At 34.2% G+C, this 27,016-nt stretch overlaps 1 protein-coding gene across 2 annotated transcripts in view; it reads right to left on the bottom strand.

Moving 5' to 3' along the window:
- The window catches only part of SOX6 (SRY-box 6), a 458,732-nt gene that overhangs the window by 218,509 nt on the left and 213,207 nt on the right, over window positions 1-27,016 (bottom strand). For both annotated transcript variants that reach the window (XM_006093837.3, XM_023758148.1), the window contains exon 4: window positions 23,119-23,208. In XM_006093837.3, coding sequence (XP_006093899.1) covers window positions 23,119-23,208 — 90 coding nt within the window. The remainder of the gene's footprint in view (window positions 1-23,118; window positions 23,209-27,016) is intronic.

Raw genomic sequence — 27,016 nt, 5'->3', positions numbered from 1 at the left:
TTAGGACCTCAAAAAGCGGTCTGGAAATACAAATATTAACCCTAATAGTCATGGATTTGAGATACTAGAGAAAATGTGGCACTGATCTATCAATGCAAATGATTCTCTTTCTTCTAGAGCAGGGGTAGGCAAACTTTTTGACTCAAGGGCCACAATGGGTTCTTAAACTGGACCGGAGGGCCGGAACAAAAGCATGGATGGAGTGTTTGTGTGAACTAATATAAATTCAAAGTAAACATCATTACATAAAAGGGTACAGTCTTTTGTTTTTTTAAGTTTTATTCATTTCAAACGGGCCGGATCCAGCCCGCGGGCCGTAGTTTGCCCACGGCTATTCTAGAGATAATCCTTTTTATTTACTTTGAAGGGAAATGAACAAATATAATATTTTAATCAGTTCATCTTTAGCATACTCTAAAGTATGAGCTGAAAAAATTATTATAATTATCTGTGTATGCTGCTATAGACTGGGAGCTCCTTATAGGCGGTGACCATTTCTTAATCATCTTTGTATTCCCAATACCTAGCTATAAAAGACTTCCAAAAATGTTTGAGAGATGAGTGAATGAATAAAAATATAAATTAATGAAAATAGGGTTGGGATTTGTAAGGTGTCCCCAAGGTGCTATCTGAAATACCACATTAATGAGAGAAAGTTTTGTTTTTGTAAAAAGAACCTCTTCCAGTTGACCGAAGACTCAGATATCCTCACTCATTCTGTGACAGGAAATCTCAGAGGCCAAGAGCCACACTTTAAACCAGGGGTAGGGAATCTTTTTTCTGCTGGGCCATTTGGATATTTATATCATTTAAGGGCCATCAACTTAAAAATTAGCCTGCTATATTTCGTCAAACATTTCATTAACTCACCCTTGATGCCTTGGTGAGGGCAGACCAAAAGATTTCACAGGCCTTATACGGCCTGCAAGCCGGACGTTCCCCACCCCTGATTTATACGAAGGAGACTTAGGAAACTTTGAAAGCTTCTCTTGGTAGAGCAAAGAATAAGCGCCATGGACAGTGTGAGAAAAGCCGGTGATCTAGAACCAGATGATAGCAAATCACATTTGTCTCTTTGTTTCCCATGCCCCTAAGGCAGAGCCTGCTTTTATTTTCTGATATTTATTATAATAAAGTTAGTGTTTATCATTTCAATACCCATTTTCACACTATTACTACCTGTGAGAAAATAACTCTATTTTTACATGTTCTCAGATATACAAATTATATTATATAGCAAATATATAATTTTGTGTCTTTTTTATTTGATATGAAATGTATAAATTCATACATGTGGATATATATAGCTCTTATTTATTTTGACTGTTTATTTTAACATTTGCTATTATAAAAAACTAGAGGCCCAGTACATGAAATTCATGCATGGGGGGGGGTCCCCTCAGCCCAGCCTGCACCCTCTCCAATCTGGGACCCCTCAGGGGATGTCCGACAGCTGATTTAACTGGCAATTGGACATCCCTCTCACAATCCTGGACCGCTGGCTCCTAATTGCTCACCTGCATGCCTGCCTGGTTGCCTCTAACTGAAGCCCCCCGCCAGCCTGATTGCCCCTCACTGCTTCTGTGTGCCAGCCTGATCACCCCTAACTGCCCCCCCGCCCCCGCCAGCCTGTTCGCCCCTAACTGCTCCCTCCCTGCCAGCCTGGTCGCTCCTAACTGCCCCCCCCCACTGGCCTGGTCACCCCTCACTGTGCCCCCTGCCAGCCTAATCACCCCCAACTGCCCCCTCTGCTGGCCTGGTCGCCCCATGCAGCCTGCTTGTTCAGTCGTTTGGTCATCCCTCACTAACCCTCCTGCTGGCCTGGTCATAGGCAGCCATCTTGTGAAGGTGTGAGTGTTAATTTGCATATTACCTCTTTATTATATAGGATACTACAGTGAACATTCTTGTACCCGTGCAAGAATTTCTTCATAGAATATGTGTATTTTTAACTTTGATAGATAAGACTAAGGTATTCTCAGAGTAAGTGTATAAACTTGTACTCCCACAAGTAGCTTGTGAGAATTCCAGCTTCTCACACTTAATTTTTGTCAATCTGATGGGTGTAAAAATTGTATTTTATTGTTGCTTTAATTTCCATTTCCCTGTTTCTCATGCATCCTCTTCTATGAATTGCCCATTTAATTTTGAACCAATGTTGATTCAATAAGCTGTGTCTATTACATGTATTTTGGTTGTATATCAGTGGCCAGGTCTGTTCAAATACCTTCACACCAAGTAAAAGAGCAGTAACTCTGAACAAGGTGATCCTGGATTTTCCTCCAGGAGCCAGAAAATGTAGTGGTGGTGACTCTCACATGGGTTTAGGATATCAGAGGAAAATGTTAGATAGTGACGTAAATGCAAATGGTTCTCTCTTTCTCTGAGAGTTTAATTTACTTTGACAGGGGGGAATAAAAACTAACATTTTACTCCGCTGTCCTTAGCATGTTTAATCTCTGTCTCTCTTCCAGTCTTCCTGTGTGTGTTTTTATCTCTCTCTGACATAAACTTACACACAAAATCTGTGTTAAATACAATGAAAAGTGCATACATAAAAATGTGTATTAAATACAATGCAAAAATGACACTCAAAATAGGAAGCTGCCTCATTGACAGATTAATGAAAAATGAAAGGATCAATTTTCCCATCAGCCATCAGTAAAGATAAGAAATTTTCAAGTAACCTAATATGCTTCACAATGCACACAGTATTCATGTGAGAAAAACATATGTTAATATAATTTCATCAGTTTTATACATAAGTTGTGATTCATTTCAATATCAAAAGATGTTGATAGATCTTCCTCAGTGGGGAAAAAACACTATATTTATTGCAACAGTTAAAAATTATGAACACCAATTTCAAAACTAATTTCATATAATAGAATTTTTCCAACAAAATCCTGTTTTAAGGAATCTCACTAAATTTGACATAATATTATTTCTTGGCTTCTTTAACATCCACTGTCAGATGTCTTGTTATAGATACTTGTAGATTCTACATTTCAACAGCATTAGAACTCTCCAAAAGGCGTAGCCTTTTAGGACTATTACAATATAGAGCAGTACTGTCCAGTAGAGCTTTCTATGATAATGGAAATGTTCTATATCTCTGCTGTCCAATGTGGTAGCCAATAGCCACATCTTATAATAACTATTTGAAATGTGGCTTGTATGACTGAGGAATTGAATTTTAATTTGAGTTATTTTAATTGTTTTGAATTAATTAAACAGCCACATGTGGTGGATTATTTCTGTATTGAACAGCACAGATTTAGTGTAATCTAGAGAAACTTTCCTTTTATCTAGCCATAAACATTGGTCACTAACTGTACTAAGCAGCTAATCAGTGCTGGACAGTCTCTGCTCTTGGGTAAGAGGTCACAAAACTCCTCAGCACCATTAGTGGTGATTTATTTCTCTCCTCCTGTCACTACTGAATTATTGGGGTACCTTCTGTGTCTTGTGTCCTGACTCTCATTTTTAGCAGAGCTTATATTTGACTCTAGTTATCTAACCTATAGATGCTTGGATACCTGCCTTTATGTGCTTCATGCTCCTAACTGTGTTCTTGGGCATGTCTGCTTGATCACTTTGGGCAGGGGTGGGGAACATCTGATCCAAGGGCCCTATAAGGCCCTTGAAATCATTTGGTCTGGCCCTGCCAAGGCACTACAGGTGAAATAAATAAATGTTTGACCAAATACAGAAGGCTAATTTTTAAGTTCGTAATTTTGTATGGCCTGTGAAGGATGATATAAATATCCAAATGGCCCTTGGCAAAAACAAGGTTCCTCAGCCCTGACTTGGGGTAACTTAGTTCCTTCAATAACCATTATCTCCCTCCTCCTGTCCTGCCACTGTTGATTGATGACACTCTATTTTCCCCAAAGAGATGCAATATTCACATCCCCATTCATGGGTGAGACAGATCTAAAGGTTCTGTGTAACCCATGGTTTCTAATACACTCCTAGGTCTCATTTCTCTTACCTTTCCTCATAAGAAATGAAACTTTAAAAATTGTAAATGGTTTAAAATAATTGTGTGACTTAACCCTCAAAATAATATTGTCCTCTGTTCACCCCCAAATCAAAACACACATCAATCCATGAGTATCAGCTATTTAATTTGCCTGATGAACAAAAGAAAACAAAGCTGATTTCTAAAATATTTTCAGGGATACCAGAAAATTGTAGTATAAAATGACAAACTTTCAATCAAATAATTATAGATGTCAGTGTGAGATATGGATTATAGCCCTAGTAGCAAGGGGTCATTGTAAGAGAAAGATGACAATCTTCCCATAACTATTTCTCATAGCTTTAAGTTAATAATTAACCACAGTATAATTTATTATTAAAATTCTATTCATGGCTCATAAGTTTTTGCAAGAAACACAGAAATAATATATGCCACTATGCTAGAAATGTAAGGCTCCCAATAATGTAGCCAGCATTCAGTGCTTCTGAAGTTTATATTCTACAATTACTCTTACAACATTTCCAGGACTCTGTTAACTGTCTAATATCCACAGATGACTCAGGGTTACACTGCAGATTAGGTTATCCTAGAAAGCCAGAATAATATAAAAGAATCATTGATAGTAAATTAGAAAATCCAAAGTACACTAAAGGATAAGTAAGATCCTCAAACCTGAAAATTTTAAATTAATAGAAAAAAAATTTTAAGTACATTTTTATTGATTTCAGAGAGGTAGGGAGAGGAAGAGATAGAAATATCAATGATGAGAGAGAATCATTGATTGGCTGCCTCCTGTACACCCCCTACTGGTGATCAAGCCCACAACCTGGGCATGTGCCCTGACTAGGAATCAAACCCTGGTTCATAGGTCTATGCTCAACCACTGAGCTACGCCAGCCAGGCGAAAATTTTACAGCAAAGGAATTTGAAAAGAAAAACTATAGGTTAAAAAGTAAAAAAGATCACACAAATCTCAAATAAAAGTAAATTTCACAGTTAAGTGTATGGCATATTATCATACAGAGAATGTTAATCACTTTTTGTTCTTTGTTTGCTTTTCTGTTTGTTTAGCTCAAAGAGTAGGACTTGGGAAACACATGAGGAAATGTGTCCCAATAAAGACCAGAACAGATGTTAGCATGTCTTGGTGGAAAGAGCATGAACTTCAGCACCATATAGTCCTCAATTCAAATCCTGCATTGGCCATTATTATTTTGGTGCCTTAAGAAACTTATTTTTATTCCTGAGTCTCTGTTTCCTCCTTTGCAAAAGGAGAATAATGATGTCCACTTCATGGCATTTGGTGTGAGGATTAAGTGAGATAAAATATACAAAAGCACTGTGACACACAGTATTTGCCCAATAAATGTTAGTTCTTGCTTTTGTCAGCACCCTCCTCTCCTGCTTCTCTGTAGGTCTTTAAAAACTGAAATTTCTCATGTCTGAGTGTTAGAAAATATGAAATTTGATAAAAACCTGCATAGCCTAACACAATGATGGGCAAATAATAAGCACTCAAAAACAATTTGTGAATTGATTGAGATTCTACAAATACATTCTTTCTTGAAAGCAGAGGGATGGATGAGGTGAATTCTAAAGATCCCTTCCTGGTTCTGAGATTACTGTTCTAGTAAGAAAGCTTTTCCAGTGTCAACCACAATAAGAATCAGTTCATCATAAAGGGGGATAAAGAAAATGTTTTTCCGGTCCTACCTCTAGTGTTTCTTTATGAAATACAATATAGAGAATTTTCTCAGAAACCCTCCTGGAGTCTTAAGCAAATTCTCCTTTCTAGACTGAAAAAAAATTCCATTTCCTCCAATATTTAAAGTCATCTCATTCATCAGCTCTTACTCATCTGTTACTTGATCATTAATTCTGATTCCACCTAAAATGAACCCTAACACATGATAGCCCTGGCTGAGAAATACAGTCAATTGCGAAGGTTAGAGAAGAGCCATCATGCTTTGAGACAAATGCCTATTGGCCAGAAAAATAAAAGAGCTCCTTTCAGTAACCAGTTAACAAGAAATTCAGGACTCTCTATGGATGTGAAGGCCTGTGTTTAAGCAAAACCACAGAATAGCCATGCCCATTTCATTTTCTTTACCTTTCTTAATAAACTTCTATTTATGCTCCCTTGACGTTACCAACTTAAACTTTGGGTCTCGGTAGGTTTTCCCACATTTCAGCATGGAAAAACTTCTAGCCATATATATTTATGTAAAGCTCTCTTTGTCTACTTTACTGTCTCTTGAAATCTTGCAACCCGAGCAGAACAACTGCAGTGGAGGTGGTTAACTAACTTGAGTAAAAATGCATTCTTGAGTCCACATAAAACTAAAGTTTCTTCACAAATAGCTGTATAAGTTGGAAATTGCCATACATAAATTTCAAAGTAGTAAAAATCTGTTTATTACATATATACATATATATACACACTTTGAAATTTAAAAATAAGTTTAAATCTTCACTTAAAAGGGATGATTATAAGCCAATTTTAGAAATGTCTTACATTTGTAAAGATCTGTAGATTCTTCTACAATCACTCCTCTATAAATAACCACACGTTTCTAACAAATCTTAAAATCAGACTGCTCTTAATAGAACACTGACATTTTTCTCCAATAATCTCTATTTCTGAGTCTATTTAAAAAGTTGGTCAAAGACAGGAGCCTGTGCACATGTATGGTTTTGATTCCATCTATACTCCTGCCTTAATTCTTGTGGCTTGGACCCATTCCAGATGCTCTGCCTTATTCTGTGGTTTATATTCGTGATCCCCTTTCCTGATTCATTGCATTCTCCTGATTGACAAACAGATTTAGACAGCAAAGCCAACAGTTACCTGCTTGTAACAGCTGCACTGTTGTAGCACTTCTAAGCCATGGTGAAGGTACCTCCCAGAGAGACTTCTTTTTCAGCTCAGGTGTGTGTGTGTGTGTGTGTGTGTGTGTGTGTGTGTGTGTGTGTGTGTGTGTTGGTAACCAGGGTGAGGTGGATGGGTATATGTTTGATTTGCTTTGCTTTTGTTTTTTGATTGTTTGATTTTTTACCATTTGGAAGTCTTTATTTTTCACCAAGATATTCAGTAACTTTGTTCTACTCATGATTTATACATTTTATAAACTAAAATTTATATTCTTATTTTTTACTCTCCACAAATTAAATTAAATAGTAACGTAATGGATTTTTAACTTTCTAAGCTGATATGCCTTTTAACTAAATTGAGAATAGTCATAAAAAAGAGGGTCACTTCTTGAATTTTTACTGATTTAATGTGAAGCATATTACTGCTTCATTGGTAGATTAAATGTTAGAATAGAAGTAATAAACTGTTATTATATTTTCACTAATTTGCCTCATGTCAATTGAAGTATGTGAACTGTATCAACCTCGTTACAATACAAGCTACCATCTTACATATTGCAAACAATTGCAACTCTCTCAACACATCAGAATAAGAGACTTTTCATTTTAAAATTCCTGTGGAAATCAAGTGTATTTTAAGTATCAGCTCTGATTATTTAATCAGACAACTTGCATTTTGCCCTGGCTAATTTTGAAGACTGATAATATTTTACTCATAAAAATAATTGCGCACCTGTTGTGATGGAAGCCTAGTTAAACAAATGTTAATAGGAATGCAACTCTTTGAGATAAGCATAAGAACACAAGTCTCTCATTACTATTACACGAAGAAACATATTTTTAAAGCCATGGAATAGATCTCGTTTTGAATCTCATCTCTTCCATGGCCCTAGAGAAGTATTTAAGAGTATTATTAAAACATGCATAACAAATAGCTGCATATTAACTTGAAAGGGAACACCAGATGATGTCTACCAAATAAAACAGAATGGAGTTCCTCCTTCCATTTAATGCCGGTTTCTTCTGCCTTATTCTTTTTCCTGACCAAACCATTTTAATGATATTGAATCATTTCTGTGAAACGTGTACTTTTCTTACCAGCTTATGATCAAAGGAGAAAATAAAACATGGGCCACAAAGCTGTACCCTCTTGCACCCTTCTTATTTTCTGACCCTTTCAGCATTCGAGATCTTTCCCAGTACCCAGATGCCCTGAGCTGTAAAAGTGTGGGGCACTCATGGAGGAGACAGACCCAGACCTTTCCTTTGTGGTTTTTACCATTCTCTACAGACTTTTTAAGAGCTACCAACTTGTGTCTATTCAATCCGTTTCCAGGTGTAATCAACTCTTAAGTACTGAAAAGAGGCTTGAGGAAAAGTAATCTGTCTGAAGTTAAACTAGCTAAATTCTGAGCCCAGTTATACACGTCTCATTGACTTCGATAAGACTGCAGCCAGGCAATTGGCCCAGCCTCTTCAAGATTATATTTAAAAGGCAATTTTATTCAAAATTATCTAAACTTTTGAACCCTATACTTTATAATGTTGGTTCATTCTAATTTTCTTTTCACTAGTGCAATACAAGTTTACAAGCAGAGTTTAAAAAAATGTGTGTATTTTTTAAGTGACCTAAATTCTCTGTAGTTTTCTTTTTCAATAGTTTAATGCAGACATTGGGATTAAAGAGGAATCACAAATAAACAGAATAATTGCATCAAATTTCCTCAGTGCATTAAATATGCACTCAGTAGTAATTACCAACAGTAGCAACACATTTAAAATGTAGAGAATAATGTACAATTTATGCCTATTTCAAGAGTCTTATTCATAAAAACACCATTTGGATGAAAATACACATTTTATTAAGTGGTTAGCCTTACTTTTTTTTTTAAATTCAGACAAATGACCTAAACAGTAAGTATGTGGGAGGTCTAGTACTATGGGCCAGTTCTTAATGTGACATACACGCCCCATGAGAATTTGGTCAAGAGCTGACTATAGAGTAATGAAATACCTAGGGCACACCCTGGCACCTAGGGTGCTAGTCACAGAACATTCCTGGGTCTATAAATAGTACAGGGATTAATTACTATCCCACACATTTTTCTTCCAAGTATCAACTGTATATAAATATTATCACAAATCTGTATATTTAAACTATATACATTTATTCAAACAAAAAAGACTAAAATGAAATAGAGCAAATTAATAATGATGGTACATAAAATGTTTAAATATTTTTCATACTATTTTAATTTTACTAAACTTTGTATAACTTCTAATTATAAAATAATAAATGCATAGGTATTAAATTATCATATATCATAAATATTACAACAAAAAATTCATAGCAACTGTATGTCTAGAAGTGTTGCATGTGAGAATTCCATTTTAACAGCAACACTTCCAAGTTTTATCTACCACTATAATAAAATGCCCCAACCAAATTATACAGAAAATCTCTTAAAGTTTTTGAAAAGATCATTTGACTTGTACATAAATAAGATGACTTAATAATATTACAAGGACTTGGGAGGCATATGATAGCTAAACTATCTGTAATAATAAGATGAGAATGAAGCTGAGTAAGCCAGTATTCACCAGGCCTAGCTTAAACGAAAAATATAAGCTAATTATAAAAAATTAAGCACCATTTTTGGTTGAGCATGGGTGACAATACTGATTTCCTGGACTGCTAGAACTTCTGATCAATATTATACATATATAATCATTTCCAATGAAATCATTTGTGCTTCAAGAGGTAATGAATTGTTCAAGGTCGCTATGGCATATAACAAACGCTCTTGATACCTACTGGCAAACTACTATTTACTGAGGACCTATTTTGTCAGTCACTTTACAATCACTGACAATAATCCTGAAATGCATGTCCCACCACCACCACCCATTTTACAGGTTATAAAGCTGAAAGTAAAATTGATTAAATAAGTTGCTCAGTTTATGCCATGGTTCAAACCCACATCTGATCAAGTCTACATGCCATGTCTAGTATGCTGCAATTCCAGTTGCAAAACATGAGGAACAAAACTAACTTCTTTAAGCCAGTAACTCCATTCAGGGTCTTCATAGAATCGTTGATCTCTTAAATGTGACTAATTTGCTTTGTAGTTATTAATGATGAGTTAATTTATTGTCAATGTAATTATGTGCTAGTCTATTTTAAAATTCTGGTTCAGTGGTTCTCAAAGTGTGGTTCATGGACCCCTGGAAGTCCCAGGGAACTCTCCAAGGTGACCGTGAGGTCAATATTGTTTTCATAATGTTACTAAGGCATTAGCTGCATGTTACAGTGTTGACATTTGCACTGATGAATCAAAGGCAAGCAGCCCTACCATTTCAAGAGAAACAACTAACAGTATGGGTTAAAATAATATAATTTGAAATTTTAAGGAAAATTAGAATTTTGGAAAACTTCTGCCATCATGAGCATGACAGTTGTGCAATACTTAAAAGCTTTTTCTGATAAGATAGGTGGTGATAGTAATGAATGTAATTATTTGATGCTTATAATGAAAGGTGCCAACATAAGATCTGCATAACTCAGTAAACTATAAAGTACAAAATTTAAAAATCAGCCCCTGTCCCATACTCTTCATTTTGTACTGCATAGTAAACCTCTCTTAACAGTTTATTAAATACACTTTTAACAAATTTCTGCATATGTACAATTTTCTATACAAATGGGAATACACACACATATATATATTCTCCTCAGTTTCACTCTTAATAGCTCTGAGATGTTACTCTTCTTAAATCAACCAATAACTCAGATAAATGAAGAAGCTATGAAAAAAGTCTCCAAATCAGTGACCCCATTTCTACCAACATAACAAATGTGAGGTATTTTCACTTAACACTCAGCTTTGCTTATTCCTTTATTGAGATAAGATGCTACTAAAAATGGGACTAAACTTACCACCCAAAATATTGTGAAATCAGCATTCCAACTTATAGGAGAAATTTCTTTCAATTTGCCCAAACACATTTCACTCCCAGATTCCTATTGTTCTGCTGTCACCCTGTCATCTCTTATTCCACTATGAGTCATATTCCAATCTACATGTGGGGACAGATAGATGGATGGATGGACAGATGGATGGATGTATAGCATGGATGTTAAAGATTATTTTCAATGCTGGGTTTGTACACTAATACTGAAATAAAAAAAAGTTTGTATTCAAAGAATATGAGCTACTTTGATAGAGAAAGGTTTCACCATCAGCCTAAATCTAACACACGTCATTAAAGCTCCAGTATGTGTTTTCACTAACTCTACACAGGAGGATTACAGATGTCCTGCTAGCTACCATTTCCTGGTAAGCAATCTGAATGGCTTCCAGGAAATTGCTAATGACCTTCATTTTACTTAAAATCTAGGCTGCAATTAGTAATAGTTTTTTTTTTCTCTGTGCTGGTGACAATGTTTTTTTTCATCACAGCAATCAGCAAGAAAAAAAGTAAAATGTCTTGTTTTTGAATTATGTCAAAATGAATTCACTTTTATTCTGTTATGTCACCAAATAGACTAATACATATTTAATTGTAATTGTGTAAGAATACTTTGGATCCTTTTTACTTCGGCCCAATTTTGCCTCCTTTGCCATTCTAAGCTGCAGCTATTGCTAAAATTAGCATTTAAAAAATGAAATCAATAGGAATGTTTTATAATTGGTGACTATGCATTTAAGAATAATTAAAAGTTTTGAAAGAAGACATGATTTAAAAAATGAAAGAAGACATGATTTTAAAGTAAAGTTTTATGTTTTTAATTATAATAATTAACTATTTAAAAAGAAGTTTCAGAGTCTTATTCAATGAACTTAAGATATGATTATGTGGTCAATGTAATAATAACAAAGAACAATTTTAGTCCGTGTTATATTTATAACTAGAACCTGTTATTAAACTTCAGTATTTTCTTTTATGTAAACATTGATTTCACTAATTAGATCCAACTGATCTTTTCCCCAACGTATCGATTTCTTTTAATCCCAACAGTTAACAATGATTCTAATGTATCATAATACTTTAGACCTTAATCATATAGTAATTTTTGCCAGTAGCTTTTGTTTGAATTTTAATTAAGAAGACCTTGTGTCTCCAAACCAAAGGGTGGGGGTTTAATTGCTTGTATGTATATCATACGGACTTCAAAAGAAGTAAAAGATGTTTATAATGGAGAGTACAAAGGAGAGCTTTGAAATGTCTACAGTCATGCAAACTGGTATAATTTTAAAACTATGGGTGTTGCTGTGGTGTAATGCATGTTATTTATAAAACTAGTTGCAGTGTGCACTTATTGTTAGCAAAATGAATTCTGGGCTTTACAATCATTACTCACTATTAATTACAAGATAACCAAAAACTTCATGAAATGGGCTAAACATGTTATTTGGCGAGAATTTTATTTCCACGTTAGCAATTTATTATGTGACTTGGAGCAGTAACTTTTCTGGATATTGGGGTTCCTATATCGAAAATAAGTTGGATTACATAATATGCAAAACCTCTTCAAGTCTATTTTTTTTAATTTCTATGATTCTAGATATTACTCTGAAGTTCTATAATTATACAGATCTATACAGAAAATAGTGACACTACTACAATATTTCATACAAACAGGCAAGTAAGAAAATAACATGTACTCTCAATCTCTTTCACAAGCTGGTCTCTAGAGTAATATAGCATTTGTCTTAGAAATAACAATTTAAATTTTTCAAAATACATGAATTCTAAACATGGATAGATTACTGTTTCACCCATTTTCCTAATGAGACAGAAAGAATCACTAGGTATGTGAACTTTGCAGATTTTATCGGAGTTTAAAAATGGCAGATGATTTGCTTCATAATATTTTCAGATTTTTAAAAGTTCCCTCAGATGAACAAATTGCTATAAATTTTAATGGAAATTCAAGAAAAACTCATTTATAAATGAATATGTAAAGTGTACAGTCATAGCTTTTAGAAAACCACTCTAGTCCTTCTGTGATTGCCTATAACAGAAAACAGCAGTAACTATGATTTACTATTCCTAAAAAAAATTAATATTCTATAGAAAGGGCAATATATGGAATAAGCAATCAGAGCACTTAGATACAGTTTAAGGCCCTTACTATAAAAGTGAATAAACTAGGGGAGAGAATTGGCATTTAAGATAGTAACTTGTGACTCAGACCTGTAATTCTTCAGGAATGCTGTTGGAATCATTCTGACCCTTTGGTGATAACAGCACTGCTTAAGTTACTTTAAGAATAACCTACACTATTTGATCTTCAAAAGATCTATCATGCACTGAAAAAAACCATGACTTTTGTGTTCCTGTGCTCTCATCCAAAGATTTATGTTTGCAATCAAAACTCAAAACGAAACCAGGCTCTCAGTGGCACACAGTAGCAATATTATAATAAATTCACATTTTTAATGCAGTATTTATGCCAAGCACAACTGTAATATGCTTGTACTATTTAATGAAACATAGTTCCAAATTTTACTTCTCTCAGTAACAACACTAATGAAGTAATAGGGAGCAATACTTAAAGTCTTTAATAGTAAAGCATGTCAGTAACATTAGGCTCTGCAACCAACCTCTCAGACATAATAGTTGAATAAATACATAAGTAATTGTGTTTCAACAGTGGATTTGAAAAACATTGGGAATCATTTGTAGAATTTTCCATTTAAAAGCATTTGTTCAATCACTTTTTGTTCCAATCAGGAATTGCCATATTTTTCTAAGCTGTGGAAGAGTATACCTACAAAACATCTACCTTAATCACTAAATGTAAATATTGAGATAATTCATCATAAATGACCAAGGAAGGAAAACACTATTTTCCTTATTTGGTTCATATCACATAATTATTTTTTTTGGCTCTCTTATCATCTGTGTGTTTGACAAACACTAGCACAAACAGTGTGTGCTAACTCAAACAACCAACATTACTGTTTCTCTGGCACACTGCCCAGGGAGGCGCCTTCACACCAAGGAGGAGATGCCAGCCACAGCATTGAGGGGCATGTGTGCAAAACAGGGAGGCTGGCTAAGATTCTCTTCTAGAAACCACAGAAGGCTAGACCCATTTATGGAGACAGAGGATAAGTCTTAATGCTCTAAACATCAGTTATATGCCACCCTTGCATTTAGAAATGTTTCATAACCATAACTATCCTGGCATTCTCACTCCTTTGGTACAATTCAAACAAATACTTTTTTTAAAATATACTTTATTGATTTATTTACAGGGAGGAAGGGAGAGGGATAGAGAGTTAGAAACATCAATGAGACAGAAACATCGATCAGCTGCCTCCTGCACACTCCCTACTGGGGATGTGCCCGCAACCAAGGTACATGCCCTTGACAGGAATCGAACCTGGGACCCTTGAGTCCGCAGGCCGATGCTCTATCCACTGAGCCAAACCGGTCAGGTCACAATTCAAACAAATAAATGGGCCATGCACCCTCCTAGCCTATCATTACTTCTGTTTTACCTTGGATCCTTCTTCCATATTATTCCTCCCCCTTCTCTCATTCATGTGTAGATCAAGATAAATACCACTATAGAAACTGTATTACCTATACCCACTCCTGCTTTGCTATACTGCCTCACTTATACAGAAATGGGTAAAAGTGGAACTGTTTTCATTGTTTGTGTGTTGTGAGAGGGAGGAACAGTCCAGACCTGCCTTCCCCTGGTCCCCACCTCAGAATTCTAAGACTCTGAGGAATTTGAAAACTGCTCTGTATTGTACTAAACAGAACCTTTAGAGGCCAGGTTTCAAAACCTGTGTCTACAGCTTTCTAAGTAACTCAAACATGCCACTTAATTTCTCTCAGTCTCCTTTTGTTCATACGTTAAATTAATTTTCCTCACTGGGTTATTATAAGGATCAAATAAAATAATATAGATGTTTTAGCACTTTGTTTCCTTTGTAAACAAAAAATATCTTTTAAAAGTACTTACTATATTGTTTACAGTCAGAATATAAATAATATTTTAAAGATCAGTCTTATAATTAAGAAAGTATAATAAATACTAGTATTAATTTTGAAAGAACATTAGGAGGTCATGAAGACAACATCCCACCAGAGTACAAATACGCTCTACAAAATCCCTGTTTAAAATTTTCTACAGTTAAATTGCCACTGGTGTTATATTATTAAAGAGTACCTTCATCTATTCATTTAACAAAGATTTAGTGAACACCTATATTTGAGGCACTCTTTCTTGATGCAGTCCAACTCTATCCATGTCAGGTAGCCATTAATTGTTTCTAAGTTCTTTTGTATATTAAGAAATATTTCCCTATTGTCTGAACCTTCTAAAACAACACAAAACAAACATTAAATTAATTAATTTGTTTATTGTTGACACTATTACAGATATCCTGTCCTCTTCTTTCAACAGCACTTCAACCTGCTAACATGTATTAGGCCAAATTTCCCTAGGTCTTTAATTACTATTTTTATTACATCTACAGAACTCTTCACCATTAAGACAACAGATCACTTAAAAATATGGCACACACCCCCCCAGAAGAAAAAAAAGATGAAGAAAAAGGGGGACATTTGTAATACTTTCAACAATAAAGATATATTAAAAATATATGGTACCCCAATTAGACCAAGGCACAGGTCTAACCATTTTATGCTATATTTCATTTAAATTCTTAATAAAGTTATTTAAAAATACTTGTAATAAAGTTAATGTGACTTGAACATTGCTTTGAGATTACTGCTATTAAATTTGTGCCATTTACAGCTCTCTGGACTCAATTAATGCTGCTACTGGAGAGACTAGCTATGGAAACATGGTGGGAGTGAGCGACAGTATTTCCTCTTAAATATTAGACAAGACTCAGATAAAGACCCATTGAAAATCTATGATTCCATATTTCTCAAACTCTAGCACTATTCCAACTCCCTCATATTGAGGGGTTTCCAAAACATTGCTTTACTTCATTTACATAATGAGACTTTTATTTGGGCCCTAGCCGGTTTGGCTCAGTGGATAAAGTGTCAGCCTGCAGACCAAAGGGTCCCAGGTTGGACTCTGGTCAAGGGCGTGTGTCTTGGTTGCAGGCTCTCCCCTGCTAGGGCTGGGCCCTGTTGGGGGAGCATGCAGGAGGCAACCAATAGATGTGTTTCTCTCACATTGACATTTCTCTCTCTTTCCCTCTCTTTAAAAAAGAACAAACACAATAAAACAAAAACTTTTATTTGGAAGCATTGCTTTCTTAAGTAAAATCTAAAAAGAAAATTACTAATGTATTGTCTTTTAATATGTGGCAATAATAAACACATTGCATTAGAGATCCATTTTTCAATACTGCTCTTATCCATTCTACTGTCCACACTTTAATTCTCCCTCTAGCACCTAATCCAGTGGTTCTCAACCTGTAGGTCACGACCCCTTTCGGGGTTGAATGACCCTTTCACAGGGGTCGCCTAAGACCATCGGAAAACACATATATAATTACATATTGTTTTTGTGATTAATCACTATGCTTTAATTATGTTCAATTTGTAACAATGAAAATACATCCTGCATATCAGATATTTACATTACGATTCATAACAGTAGCAAAATTACAGTTATGAAGTAGCAACAAAAATAATTTTATGGTTGGGGGTCACCACAACATGAGGAACTGTATTAAAGGGTTGTGGCATTAGGAAGGTTGAGAACCACTGACCTAATCCATCCCATAGAATTTTATAGTGGTAGTGGTAAAGACTATATTATTGCCCTTCCTCAGCTTCATTACACTCTTGAATTTAAAAGAAGATGTAAAGTTAAGAATGATACATAAACATAGTATTGGTTATAAAATAATATTAATATTGACTACTTAGAAAATAATGACTATGAGAATTTCAAAAGGTCAACTTTATGGGCTGCATAAAGCTATTTCTACAAACGTACTTATGGCCAAAAGGTCTGTGTTATTAAATTTAAAATGTTTAAAATAAATAATTCAATTCAGGGCATTAAATGGTATCAGAAAATAAACAAAAGAGGAAGTACAAGAAAAATAAGGAAAGGATAAATAATAAATGGAAAAGCAAGAGTAAGTAGTTGGCATACTAAAAAGCTGAGGAATTTAAAAATAAATCTAAAAAGTGGATCCTTGTCAGAGAATGGAACGAGGGAGAGAAAGATAAAACCACTGGCAAATAAAATTGAGAGAGAAAACACACACACACACACACACACACACACACACACACACAAATATGCAAAGCTGAAAATGGGATATATAACAGCAAATAAATAGAAAATTCAAAATAAGTGATAGTGTATTTTTAAACAATACTAGTATATTTGAAAATCTCAATGAAATATACAATTTTCCAGGAATTGTTTTCCTGACAAAACTGAATTAAAAAGAAGTAAAAAATGCAAAAATAAATAATTTCTAAAGAATGCTCTAGGCCCAGATGTTTTATGATATATTGTTTCAGAATTTCAAGGAATAAGTAATAGTTCATGTTATCTACTCAACGTTTTACATAATCTAGAAAAAAGAGGAAAAGCTTTCTAATTCAACTGTGAATACTGGTACTATACATTAACAAAGATAGTACAGATAAATACAAAAACTAATCTCATTTATGATTACAGATGGAAAATAACAACTATAATAGAAGCAAATAAAAGTATGCAGTCCATTAAAACAAGAATACACCATGACTAATCAGGGTTTATTTCATCAATAAATTTGAAAAACAAAAACCAATAAGATGAATCATTAAATAAAATGCAATTTCTCATAGAAACTCTTACTAAACTATGACTAGAATTTTTAATCATAAGGAATATCTTAAATCAATGGTCAATATAATACTTAATGGTGACATATTAAAAGCAATTCCATCATTTAAAAAACACACAAAATGCCTGTTACCACCTGCATTACTTAATATTATCCTGACACTAGGCAGTGTAATAAGAGAATGGGTGAAAAAAAAGGGAACATATAAGATAAAACAGCTGAAATATTAATAGAGCTAATAAGTTTGATAAAAAAGAAAATTATAAAATGAACCAGCAAAATTCACTAAAATCCCTAAATATAATAACAAAAAGAAAATAGAATGAAAACTATCTCATTCACAAACGCAAGCAAAAAAAAAATTAACTTTTATAAAGAAAATATCAGCAGAAATGTACAGAATCTGTATTTTAAAAACAAAACATTATTGAGGGGCATAAAAGAATTAAGTAAATGATTTTGAATGGAAAGATTCAATACTATAAAGGTGTCGGCTTACCTCATAGTTTTATATAAAACTTAAATACAATCTTTTAAGATATCACTTTGGAATTTCAATTAACAACTTATAATTATAAGTCTAAAATAAATTTTAGACAAGTATGTAAACACCTTAAAGAACAATTATGAATGTGATCCTGTAATACTTACTGCCCACACTTTAAGATACTGTAAAGCTACAGTGATTGATACAGCAGAAGACTAACAAAAGTTTAAATAAAAAGATCAATGGGAATAGAACAAAAAACTGAGAAATGGTTTCAAATATGCAATCAGTATGCAGTAAAAGATGTTATGTCAAGTCAGAAGTGATAAGATGAGCTATTTAATAAATGATACAGAAATATTTGGTTAACTGCCTGAGAAAAACGATTAAGTTGTACCTCTATATGAAATTATACATCAACATACATTCAAGAGGAATTAAAGAGTTAAATGTATAGTAATCTAAAAAAATGAAAGAAAATACACAAAATATTTTATCTAATCTCAAAGTGGGTGAAGCCATTCTAAACAAACCCCCAACAGAAAAAAAAAAAGAAAAAAAAAAGAGGGAAAGACTGGACAACAAAACCATAAAGTAAAGAAAATAACAAAATGTAACATATTACAGATAAAGACTAACACCATTAAAATATACAAGGTGGGGCAAAAGTAAGTTTACAGTTATGAGCACATGAAACTTAATTCTTGTATTGTTATGTATTAATTATTGTATTGTTTTCCATATAAACAACTGTAAATCTAATTTTGCCCCACCCTGTACATTAAGAGTTACAAAACCACAATAACTAGACAAATCCTTTAAAGGAAAATGGGCACACAACATAAATAGGCAATTCACAAATGAAGAGATATTTAATATAAATAAATGTATGTAAAACTATTCAGTCTCAATGATAAGGCAGTTCAAAATAATTCAGCAATAATATGTTATTTTCTTCTATCAAACTGGCAAGAACTTTTTAGTTAATAAAACTGCTATTGAGGGTAAGGGCAAAATACTTGCAGACACTACTAGTGAGAGCACAGAATACTATATGCTTTCTGAAAGACAGTGTGGCAATAGGTAGCAAAAGCCTTTAAAGAAAGAACAACTCTTTGACCCAAGAGTTTCACTTTTTAGTAGTATATTCATTCCAAGAAAATAGTCACTAGTTAGTACTGAAAAATATTAAAAAGTTATCCATGCTCAAGGTTTTCTTTATAATGACAAATGATAAAAACAACTGAAATATTGAATAAAAGACTCAGTTAAATTATGAGAACCCCACTTTATGCAATTTTCTTTTTTTTTAATATATTTTTTATTGATTTTTTACAGAGAGGAAGGGAGAGAGATAGAGAGCCAGAAACATCGATGAGAGAGAAACATCAATCAGCTGCCTCCTGCACACCCCCCACTGGGGATGTGCCCGCAACCAAGGTACTTGCCCTTGACCGGAATCGAACCCGGGACCTGTCAGTCCACAGGCCGATGCTCTATCCACTAAGTCAAACCAGTTAGGGCTATGTAATTTTTCTTGCAAAAAAAAAAAAACCCTAATCACAGGGAAATTCACAATATATCTTTAGGTGGGAAAGACAGACTACAAAAGAATAAATATTAAAAAGGTTGTTCTGATTTTAAGAAAAATTTTAACATGAATATACATAAATTAAAATAGAAAGGATATTCAATATATTACAGGTAGAATTAAAAGACAATTTTAATTTCTTTTGGGTTTCTATACTTTTTACAATAAGTATAAATTTTATAATGAGAGAAAAATAGTGAGTTAGTAAAAATCCACAATGATTGAGATATATAAATACTGACAACCCACAATAGTATGTGTTTCTTGGAAATAGTATTCAGATCACTTTGACACTGCAGAATAATTATAGCTAATTTAGGTGGATAATAACTGGCCTGATCTCACCTAGACTAAAACTGTACATTGAGTTGTAGCAGTGATTGGATCACTCTATGAACACTACTTTAATTTTTTCATTTTTATTATATTATTGTTATATTTTCTGTATAATTTTATGGTGACAAAATATTAAGATGTAAGAAGAGACCATTAAGTAGACTAAATCAAAATGAAAAATTTAATAAGAATCTTATCTTCTATGCTCATAAAACTGAGAGTAGCACACAAATGACAGTTCACCTCATATAGACTCCAGAAAGAAAAATGTTAAAGAATTTGAAAACCCTAACTTTTCAAACGTGTTTCACTTTCAAGATTTATGTATTTGGAATATCTGAGACTAGTACAATTTTTATATTTTAAATTCATAATTAGAATTAAAAATAAAGTAAGATGGGAAGTGGGGGCAGGGGAGAGAAGATAACCTGATGCTATAAACATGATGCTTCATCATCCTATCTAATAAAAAAGTAATTTGCAAATTGACCATCACTCCAACACACAAGATGGCCACCCCCATGTGGTCAAAGATGGCTGCCCCCATGTGGACACAAGATGGCCGGCAGGGGAGGGCCGTTGGGAGGGACTAGGCATGAAAGGAAGGGCAGTTGGGGGCGACCAGGCCTGCAGGGGATAACAGTTGGGAGGGACCCAGGTCTGCAGGGGAGAACAGTTTTGGGGGGACCAGGCCATCAGGGGAGAGCAGTTAGGGGTGACCAGGCTGGCAGGGGAGGGTAGTTAGGGGCAATCAGGCCAGCAGGGTAGGACAATTAGGGGCAATCAGGCCAGCAGAGGAGGACAGTTAGGGGCAATCAGGCAAGCAGAGAAGGGCAGTTGGGGGCAACCAGGCCTGCAGGGGAGGGCAGTTAGGGGCAACCAGGCTGGTAGGGGAGGGCAGTTAGGGGCGACCAGGCTGGCAGGGGAGGACAGTTAGGGGCGACCAGGCCAGCAGGAGAGGGCAGTTGGGAGCACCAGGCTGGCAGGGGAGGGCAGTTAGTGGTGACCAGGCCAGCAGGGGAGGGCAGTTGGGGGCAACCCAGGCCTGCAGGGGAGGGCAGTTAGGGGCAATTGGGCTGGCAGGGGAGTGGTTAGGAGGTGATCAGGCTGGCAGGCAGAAGTGGTTAGGGGCAATCAGGCAGGCAGGCAGGCAGGCGAGCGGTTGGGAGCCAGGAGTCCTGGATTGTGAGAGGGATGTCCCAGATTGGAGAGGGTGCAGGCTGGGCTGAGGGACACACACACACACACACACACACACACACACACACACACCTGTGCATGAATTTCGTGCATCAGGCCTCTAGTAACATAATAAAATGTTAGCTTCCACATTACTGAGAGAAAGCAAGACCCCCATCACTCATGCTGGCAAAAGCTTGACTTTGCATAAACCATTTCCGTTCTCACTGTTATAAAACCAATGACTTTGGGAAGGGAAGAAAACACAGAATGACGTGCAAAGTAGCACACACCATGTTATAGCAGCTGGATAAAGAATATGTCACTCAGGGACTATTAGGTGGTAAAAGCCTGGGGCAAGGGAGGGAGCGAGCTGGAGGGGGTTAATGGGGAAAAAGGGGGACATATGTAATACTTTCAACAATAAAGTTAAAATAAAGTTATATGAAATTTAAAAAATAAAAATATAAAAAATGAAAGTACAAAAAAAAAGAATATGTCACTAATGACTTTCTTTCTACCCCTCAGTTAAACGTTGAGGGTTTGTTTCCAAAATGGCAAGCAAGTGGCCTTCATAAGTAAAAAGCAGAAGCAGTGAAATTCAAAATACTATTAAATTTCTACTTGATTTTGATACTGCATTAGATAATGGAATGAGTTATTAATTATTCATTGGGAGATGACTTCCTTTTCTCTTCATTTGAGAAGAACATAAGATGTCTGAACCCTAGGCAATTTTCTATACTAAATTCAAAATAAAATTTTAATCAGATAACTATTGCCAAATGTTCACCTTAAATGAGATATTTATTATCCATGACCAATAGGAAGATTAACCTGAAGCTGTTTGGAAATTCAGAAACATAATCTAATAAACTGCCCAAATTGTTAGTGCAAGTGACAGTAATGACTTTCTGTAAGGAACAACTTACAGAATTAATTAATGACTTAGGATTTTATTCATGATAGCAAAAATTAATAATACAGTACTTCATTTCCTTAAAGAAATCAACAAGAGAGTTAGGTTAGTTCTGTAATGTATTGATTGGGATTGTCCACTTCTTAACATGTAATAACATCAATCACATAACTTCAAAAATTAAGATATCCATCATCATCAGGGTAAAAGGTTATGAAATTTTAAATCCTGTGAAATCTGTTTAAGATTAATCAACCTATCAACATATGGGCATGTTAATAATAACAATGACTAAAACTTACTCTCATGAGTCCTTTCTTAAGTGCCAGGTAAAATGCTAAAAGTTTACATGTATTAATTCTCTTAAGGAGCCTATGAGGTAGATACTATTATTATCCCCATTTTAGATCCTAGGAATTCAAAACATAAAGAAGACAGTGACTTGCCCAAAGTCAATTATCTAGTAAATGGCAGGGCCAGGATTTGAACCAGTACACAGGCCTCAGAACCCACCCATAAACCATTATGTACAGCAAATTCTATAAACTCTTTTTTTATAGGTGCTACAGTTGACCCTTTCAAAGTATTGACTTAGATTCATAAATAAAGCTATTACATTATGACTTAAGAGGAAAGACTAAAATTGTATTTAATTTAATTTGTTCATCATCTTTGATATGACATTTTTTATTTTAATACTTTTTAGTTAAGTAAATTAAAAACAATTTATCCTATCATCTATATGTTATAGAATAATAAAAAGAGAGGCCAAAAATTTCATTCTGTAAACATTAAAAAGAATAAAAGTTCAAGGACATACTATACATTTACCTCTCATACATTAACAAATATTAGAAGTAAGAAATTAATGTTAGGGTACAGACGATCAGCAAATGTATTGTTATACAAAATAACATCTCCACATTGATTTATTTTATATTTTATATATTGTACCTTTAATTTCTCCAAGAAGTTCACTGGTATTTAGTCTTTCCATTTTTTCCTTCCAATCTTTTGATAGTAGTTTTTCCATGCAAGAGGAATCTGTTAAAATAAAAAAAGTAAGGATTCAAGATATTACATATATTTTTCATTTTATAAGTATTAAAATATTACAAATCCAAAAAGCTAGTTTATGAAGAAACTCTATCACTTAAAAATGATCAAAGCTATTTTTTGTTGTTTTAACCTTAGGATATAAACAATTATATTACTGTATTATAAAATAACACAACTAATTTTTTACCAGATTATTTAAACTATTCCTAAGAATATAATGCTCAATAAACTTGTATTGGTATTACAATTATAATTATATCAATATTCAGTCAGCATTTAGCATTTCTTAGACTGATAAGACAGAACAAGGGGCCCTTTTCTACAGGTTTAAGTTTAGAAAATATTCCTTTTAATCCAGGTGATTATGTTTTAATTCCAAGCAAAATTCATGTGCTACTCACAGAAGAATGACAATTCTTAAAGGGAGAAAACATCAATCAACCTGTAACCATGTGTTCTTAAAAAAAAATACAGCAACTTTCATAAAATACCCATTTATGGCAAAATGCAAAGAAAATAAAGTCCATATAATGAAAACTGCTACTACCATTCTCTTGTATAAAAAGAGAAGTATATATTCTCTTCAAGAAAATACTTATTTAAACATTTTTCCCTGCTGCATTTCTAAGTAGCACACTAGATTACAGGGAGTGATTACACTTGTTTCTATAAAGATTCATAAAGGTTACAGAAATTTAAACCAGAATATTCTAATAATTAGCACATTTTCCTCAATGCGCTCTTTTATCTCTATACTCAGATGAATCTGAAACTGACGCTACTGCTTGCAACTATTTACATGTATCTTTTGAGCCTCAAATCTTAACAAATAAGACATATTTCCAAAAGAGAATGCAGACTTAAATACTAAACCTTAGTGTGAAGCATACTCCCATTAAACTTTAACATTCCAAGTGTCAAATTCTGATAACTTCTTTTTAAATTATATTTAAATTGTTACTTGGTATCCAAATGCTTCTCCTCTCCCTATCAGTACCTTTCTCTTTAGCATTTTTTCCTTTCTTTTTTTTTTCTTCCAACTTCTAAATCCTCCTTGAATTTTTCAGAATGACAGTAAGGTCAAGATGGATCTAAAGGGTTTTAGAAACTAGATAAGCTTTAGAAAAAGACAGCAAGCCCGGGGTTAGAGATGAGAAGACTACTGCACAATTAGAACGTATTGGCAAAAACAATTAACATTTGTTCATGACATGATCAATCAATCAAGGAATGGATGGAATCCAGATCAGTGCATCCTGAAATGCCTGATGAAGAACAACAGTACTAGCGTGCTATCACAGAAGCTAAAGTTCTTTCTAAATAGAAGCCAGCTTGATTCTATTAAGAGAAAGCTCCCTGCCCCTTCCTTTACTTCTTCCCTTCTTTACTTCCCTCCTTCTTCCTTTCCATTCTTTCCCATTAAAATTGTCTTAGGCTTCAACGAGTGACCTACCGCTGTGATTAAAAACTGGATTCTGAGTGACCTTCCAATAGGGCCTACATGCATACCCATATGTTCAGTCTGTATTTAATTTCCAAAATGGTTTCTTGCTACATTTATTTTTAAATTCAGAAACAAGATGTGTACTTTGGTCTATACATATTTTGTATTTTTGCTGAAGTCATAAAAAAGATAACACTGAGTCTTGAAAATTATGAAGCCAATCTTCAAAGCCGTGCCTATCAGAGATTACATTTTGCAAATAGGGTTTAAATGTCTGAGATATATTGATATAACATCAGATCATGGATAAGAATAGTCAACACAACATGTTCAACTTTCTATCCTACCCAGTTCTGTTACTTTTTTTTATTGCCCTTTCATACATGTTATAACAATACACTAAACTGCTAATCACTGATACAAATGCTAAAACATAACTTGTTTGATTAAAATTTGAGTTGAGAGCATATATTGTAATCGTAAAAGACAAAAGCCCAATTTTCTAGTAATGATCACAAACTCACAGCAAGTTCATAAACTAGTATTAGAAACACAATAAATGTAAAACATAAAAATATGTCTCTCATTTCTATAAATAGACCTGAAATCTTTCTGAGCTCCAGGAAAAGAATGCTTAAACTCCATGGGAGAAAAATAGAACTATATGGACAACAGGAAAACACACTTCCAACATAAATCAAACCATGTGGACACAGCTTTACATAAAAGCTACTCATTAATAAAATGGTTAATAACTTCAAAGCATTTCACATTCCTGTTGGAAAATTAATTCTCACTATAATGATAAATTAATCTAGCCATATAGTTCCTGTTTCAGTAGAAGAAGCTGAGGGGGGACATAAAGCAGCCTTTGCATAACTCTATTATAGTTCATGAAAATATGTAATAACAACTACTGATGGCCTTTATCTATAGGACAAGACATACAACTCACTAAATAAAACCTTATCAGCATTTAATCTCAATGCACAGAGATTCTAGAGAGATTCAAAACACTGAAGAATCTCTTGACAAACTCCCAGCTTCTCACCTAATTATCTGACTGCCAAACTTCTAAGAGCTACCACAATTAGTACTAAGCTCACTCCATACTGTAATGGAAAGCCAAAGAGGAAGGGATAAAAGGACCAAAAAATTCAGGTTGTTAACAAATACTACCTAAGCAGAGGACTGTCACCACCGAGAGGTTTCTGACTTGAAATGAGGAAATGTGTAATAAACATATACATAAAAACTTATTTTAATTTTTAAATAGTTTATATTTTAAAAATTTAAGATTCCCCACTCAAACAATATCCAGGTAAGGGTGGAAATTAAAAGTAAGTATTCATCTCCTTGTACTACATGCTTCACTACATTAATAGGACACCAGCTTTACAGAGGCAATTGGTCAGATCAGACTTTGCCCCAAGTACAGATGCAAAATCCTAAGAGGTCAAATACGTAAAGAGCTCCAGTTTGCATCGTGTAAGAGTAGGAAGGAGCATGCAGAGTGGCTGTAGCTCACCAGTCAGTCAGGGTTCCAAATGGCAGAAAGGTACTGAACATCACCCAGATATTCTTGGATTATTTATTCAGATAAATGTGCTTTACATGATTAAATTGAAAGCAGCTAAAAAAATGTATGGTGGTGCCATAGTCCTCAAATCAATAAGACAATATACAGCTTATTTCATGATCTAACTTTGACTATTCAAATTTCAGTGTTTTGACTGAGTTGTCTTCAGCTAAGACATAGGAGAGGAGCTATATACCTTTTGGAAATTAAGATAAAGAACTGTAACATTATGGTATTTAAAAAAGTCACCATAATATGTACATATTAAAAATGAATGTAAGCTACACCTCAGTATAAAAGTGGAAAATGTCAAATTTAATTCATCTTACTTTGAAAGAATTAGCCTCCAAAGCCAATACATAGTCAATAAAATACAGAATTTTATTATATTTATCTCATTTTTGTAAATAAAGTATTTAAAAAGGACTATGGAAAATCAAGAGCTGGACCTGGGATTTCCCTTATATTTAAATCAAAGATGTAAAAGGTTTTGATACATTATAAATTAATTTTCAGTTGCATAGCTTTTGTTTGTTTTTTTTTCTTTTTCTTTGCAAATTTAAATTTTTAAAGAAACTTTTCCTAGGGAACAAGGAAAGGCAATTCAGAACTAATTTTTCATAAATATCCTGCATAACGATTGCAAAGCAATGTTTCTGCTTCCTAATCAACTAGGTTTCAGTCCATATGGGTCAAGAGTGCTTTTCATGCTAATAATTAATTTTACAGTACAAGAGAAATTCAAAGTGAAAGTATGTGGGATATTTATT

Source organism: Myotis lucifugus, unplaced genomic scaffold (assembly GCF_000147115.1).
Source record: "Myotis lucifugus unplaced genomic scaffold, Myoluc2.0 scaffold_124, whole genome shotgun sequence".
Classification (NCBI taxonomy): domain Eukaryota; kingdom Metazoa; phylum Chordata; class Mammalia; order Chiroptera; family Vespertilionidae; genus Myotis; species Myotis lucifugus.
Note: the sequence above shows the minus strand (reverse complement) of the source record. Positions and strands in the feature narration are given on the sequence as shown.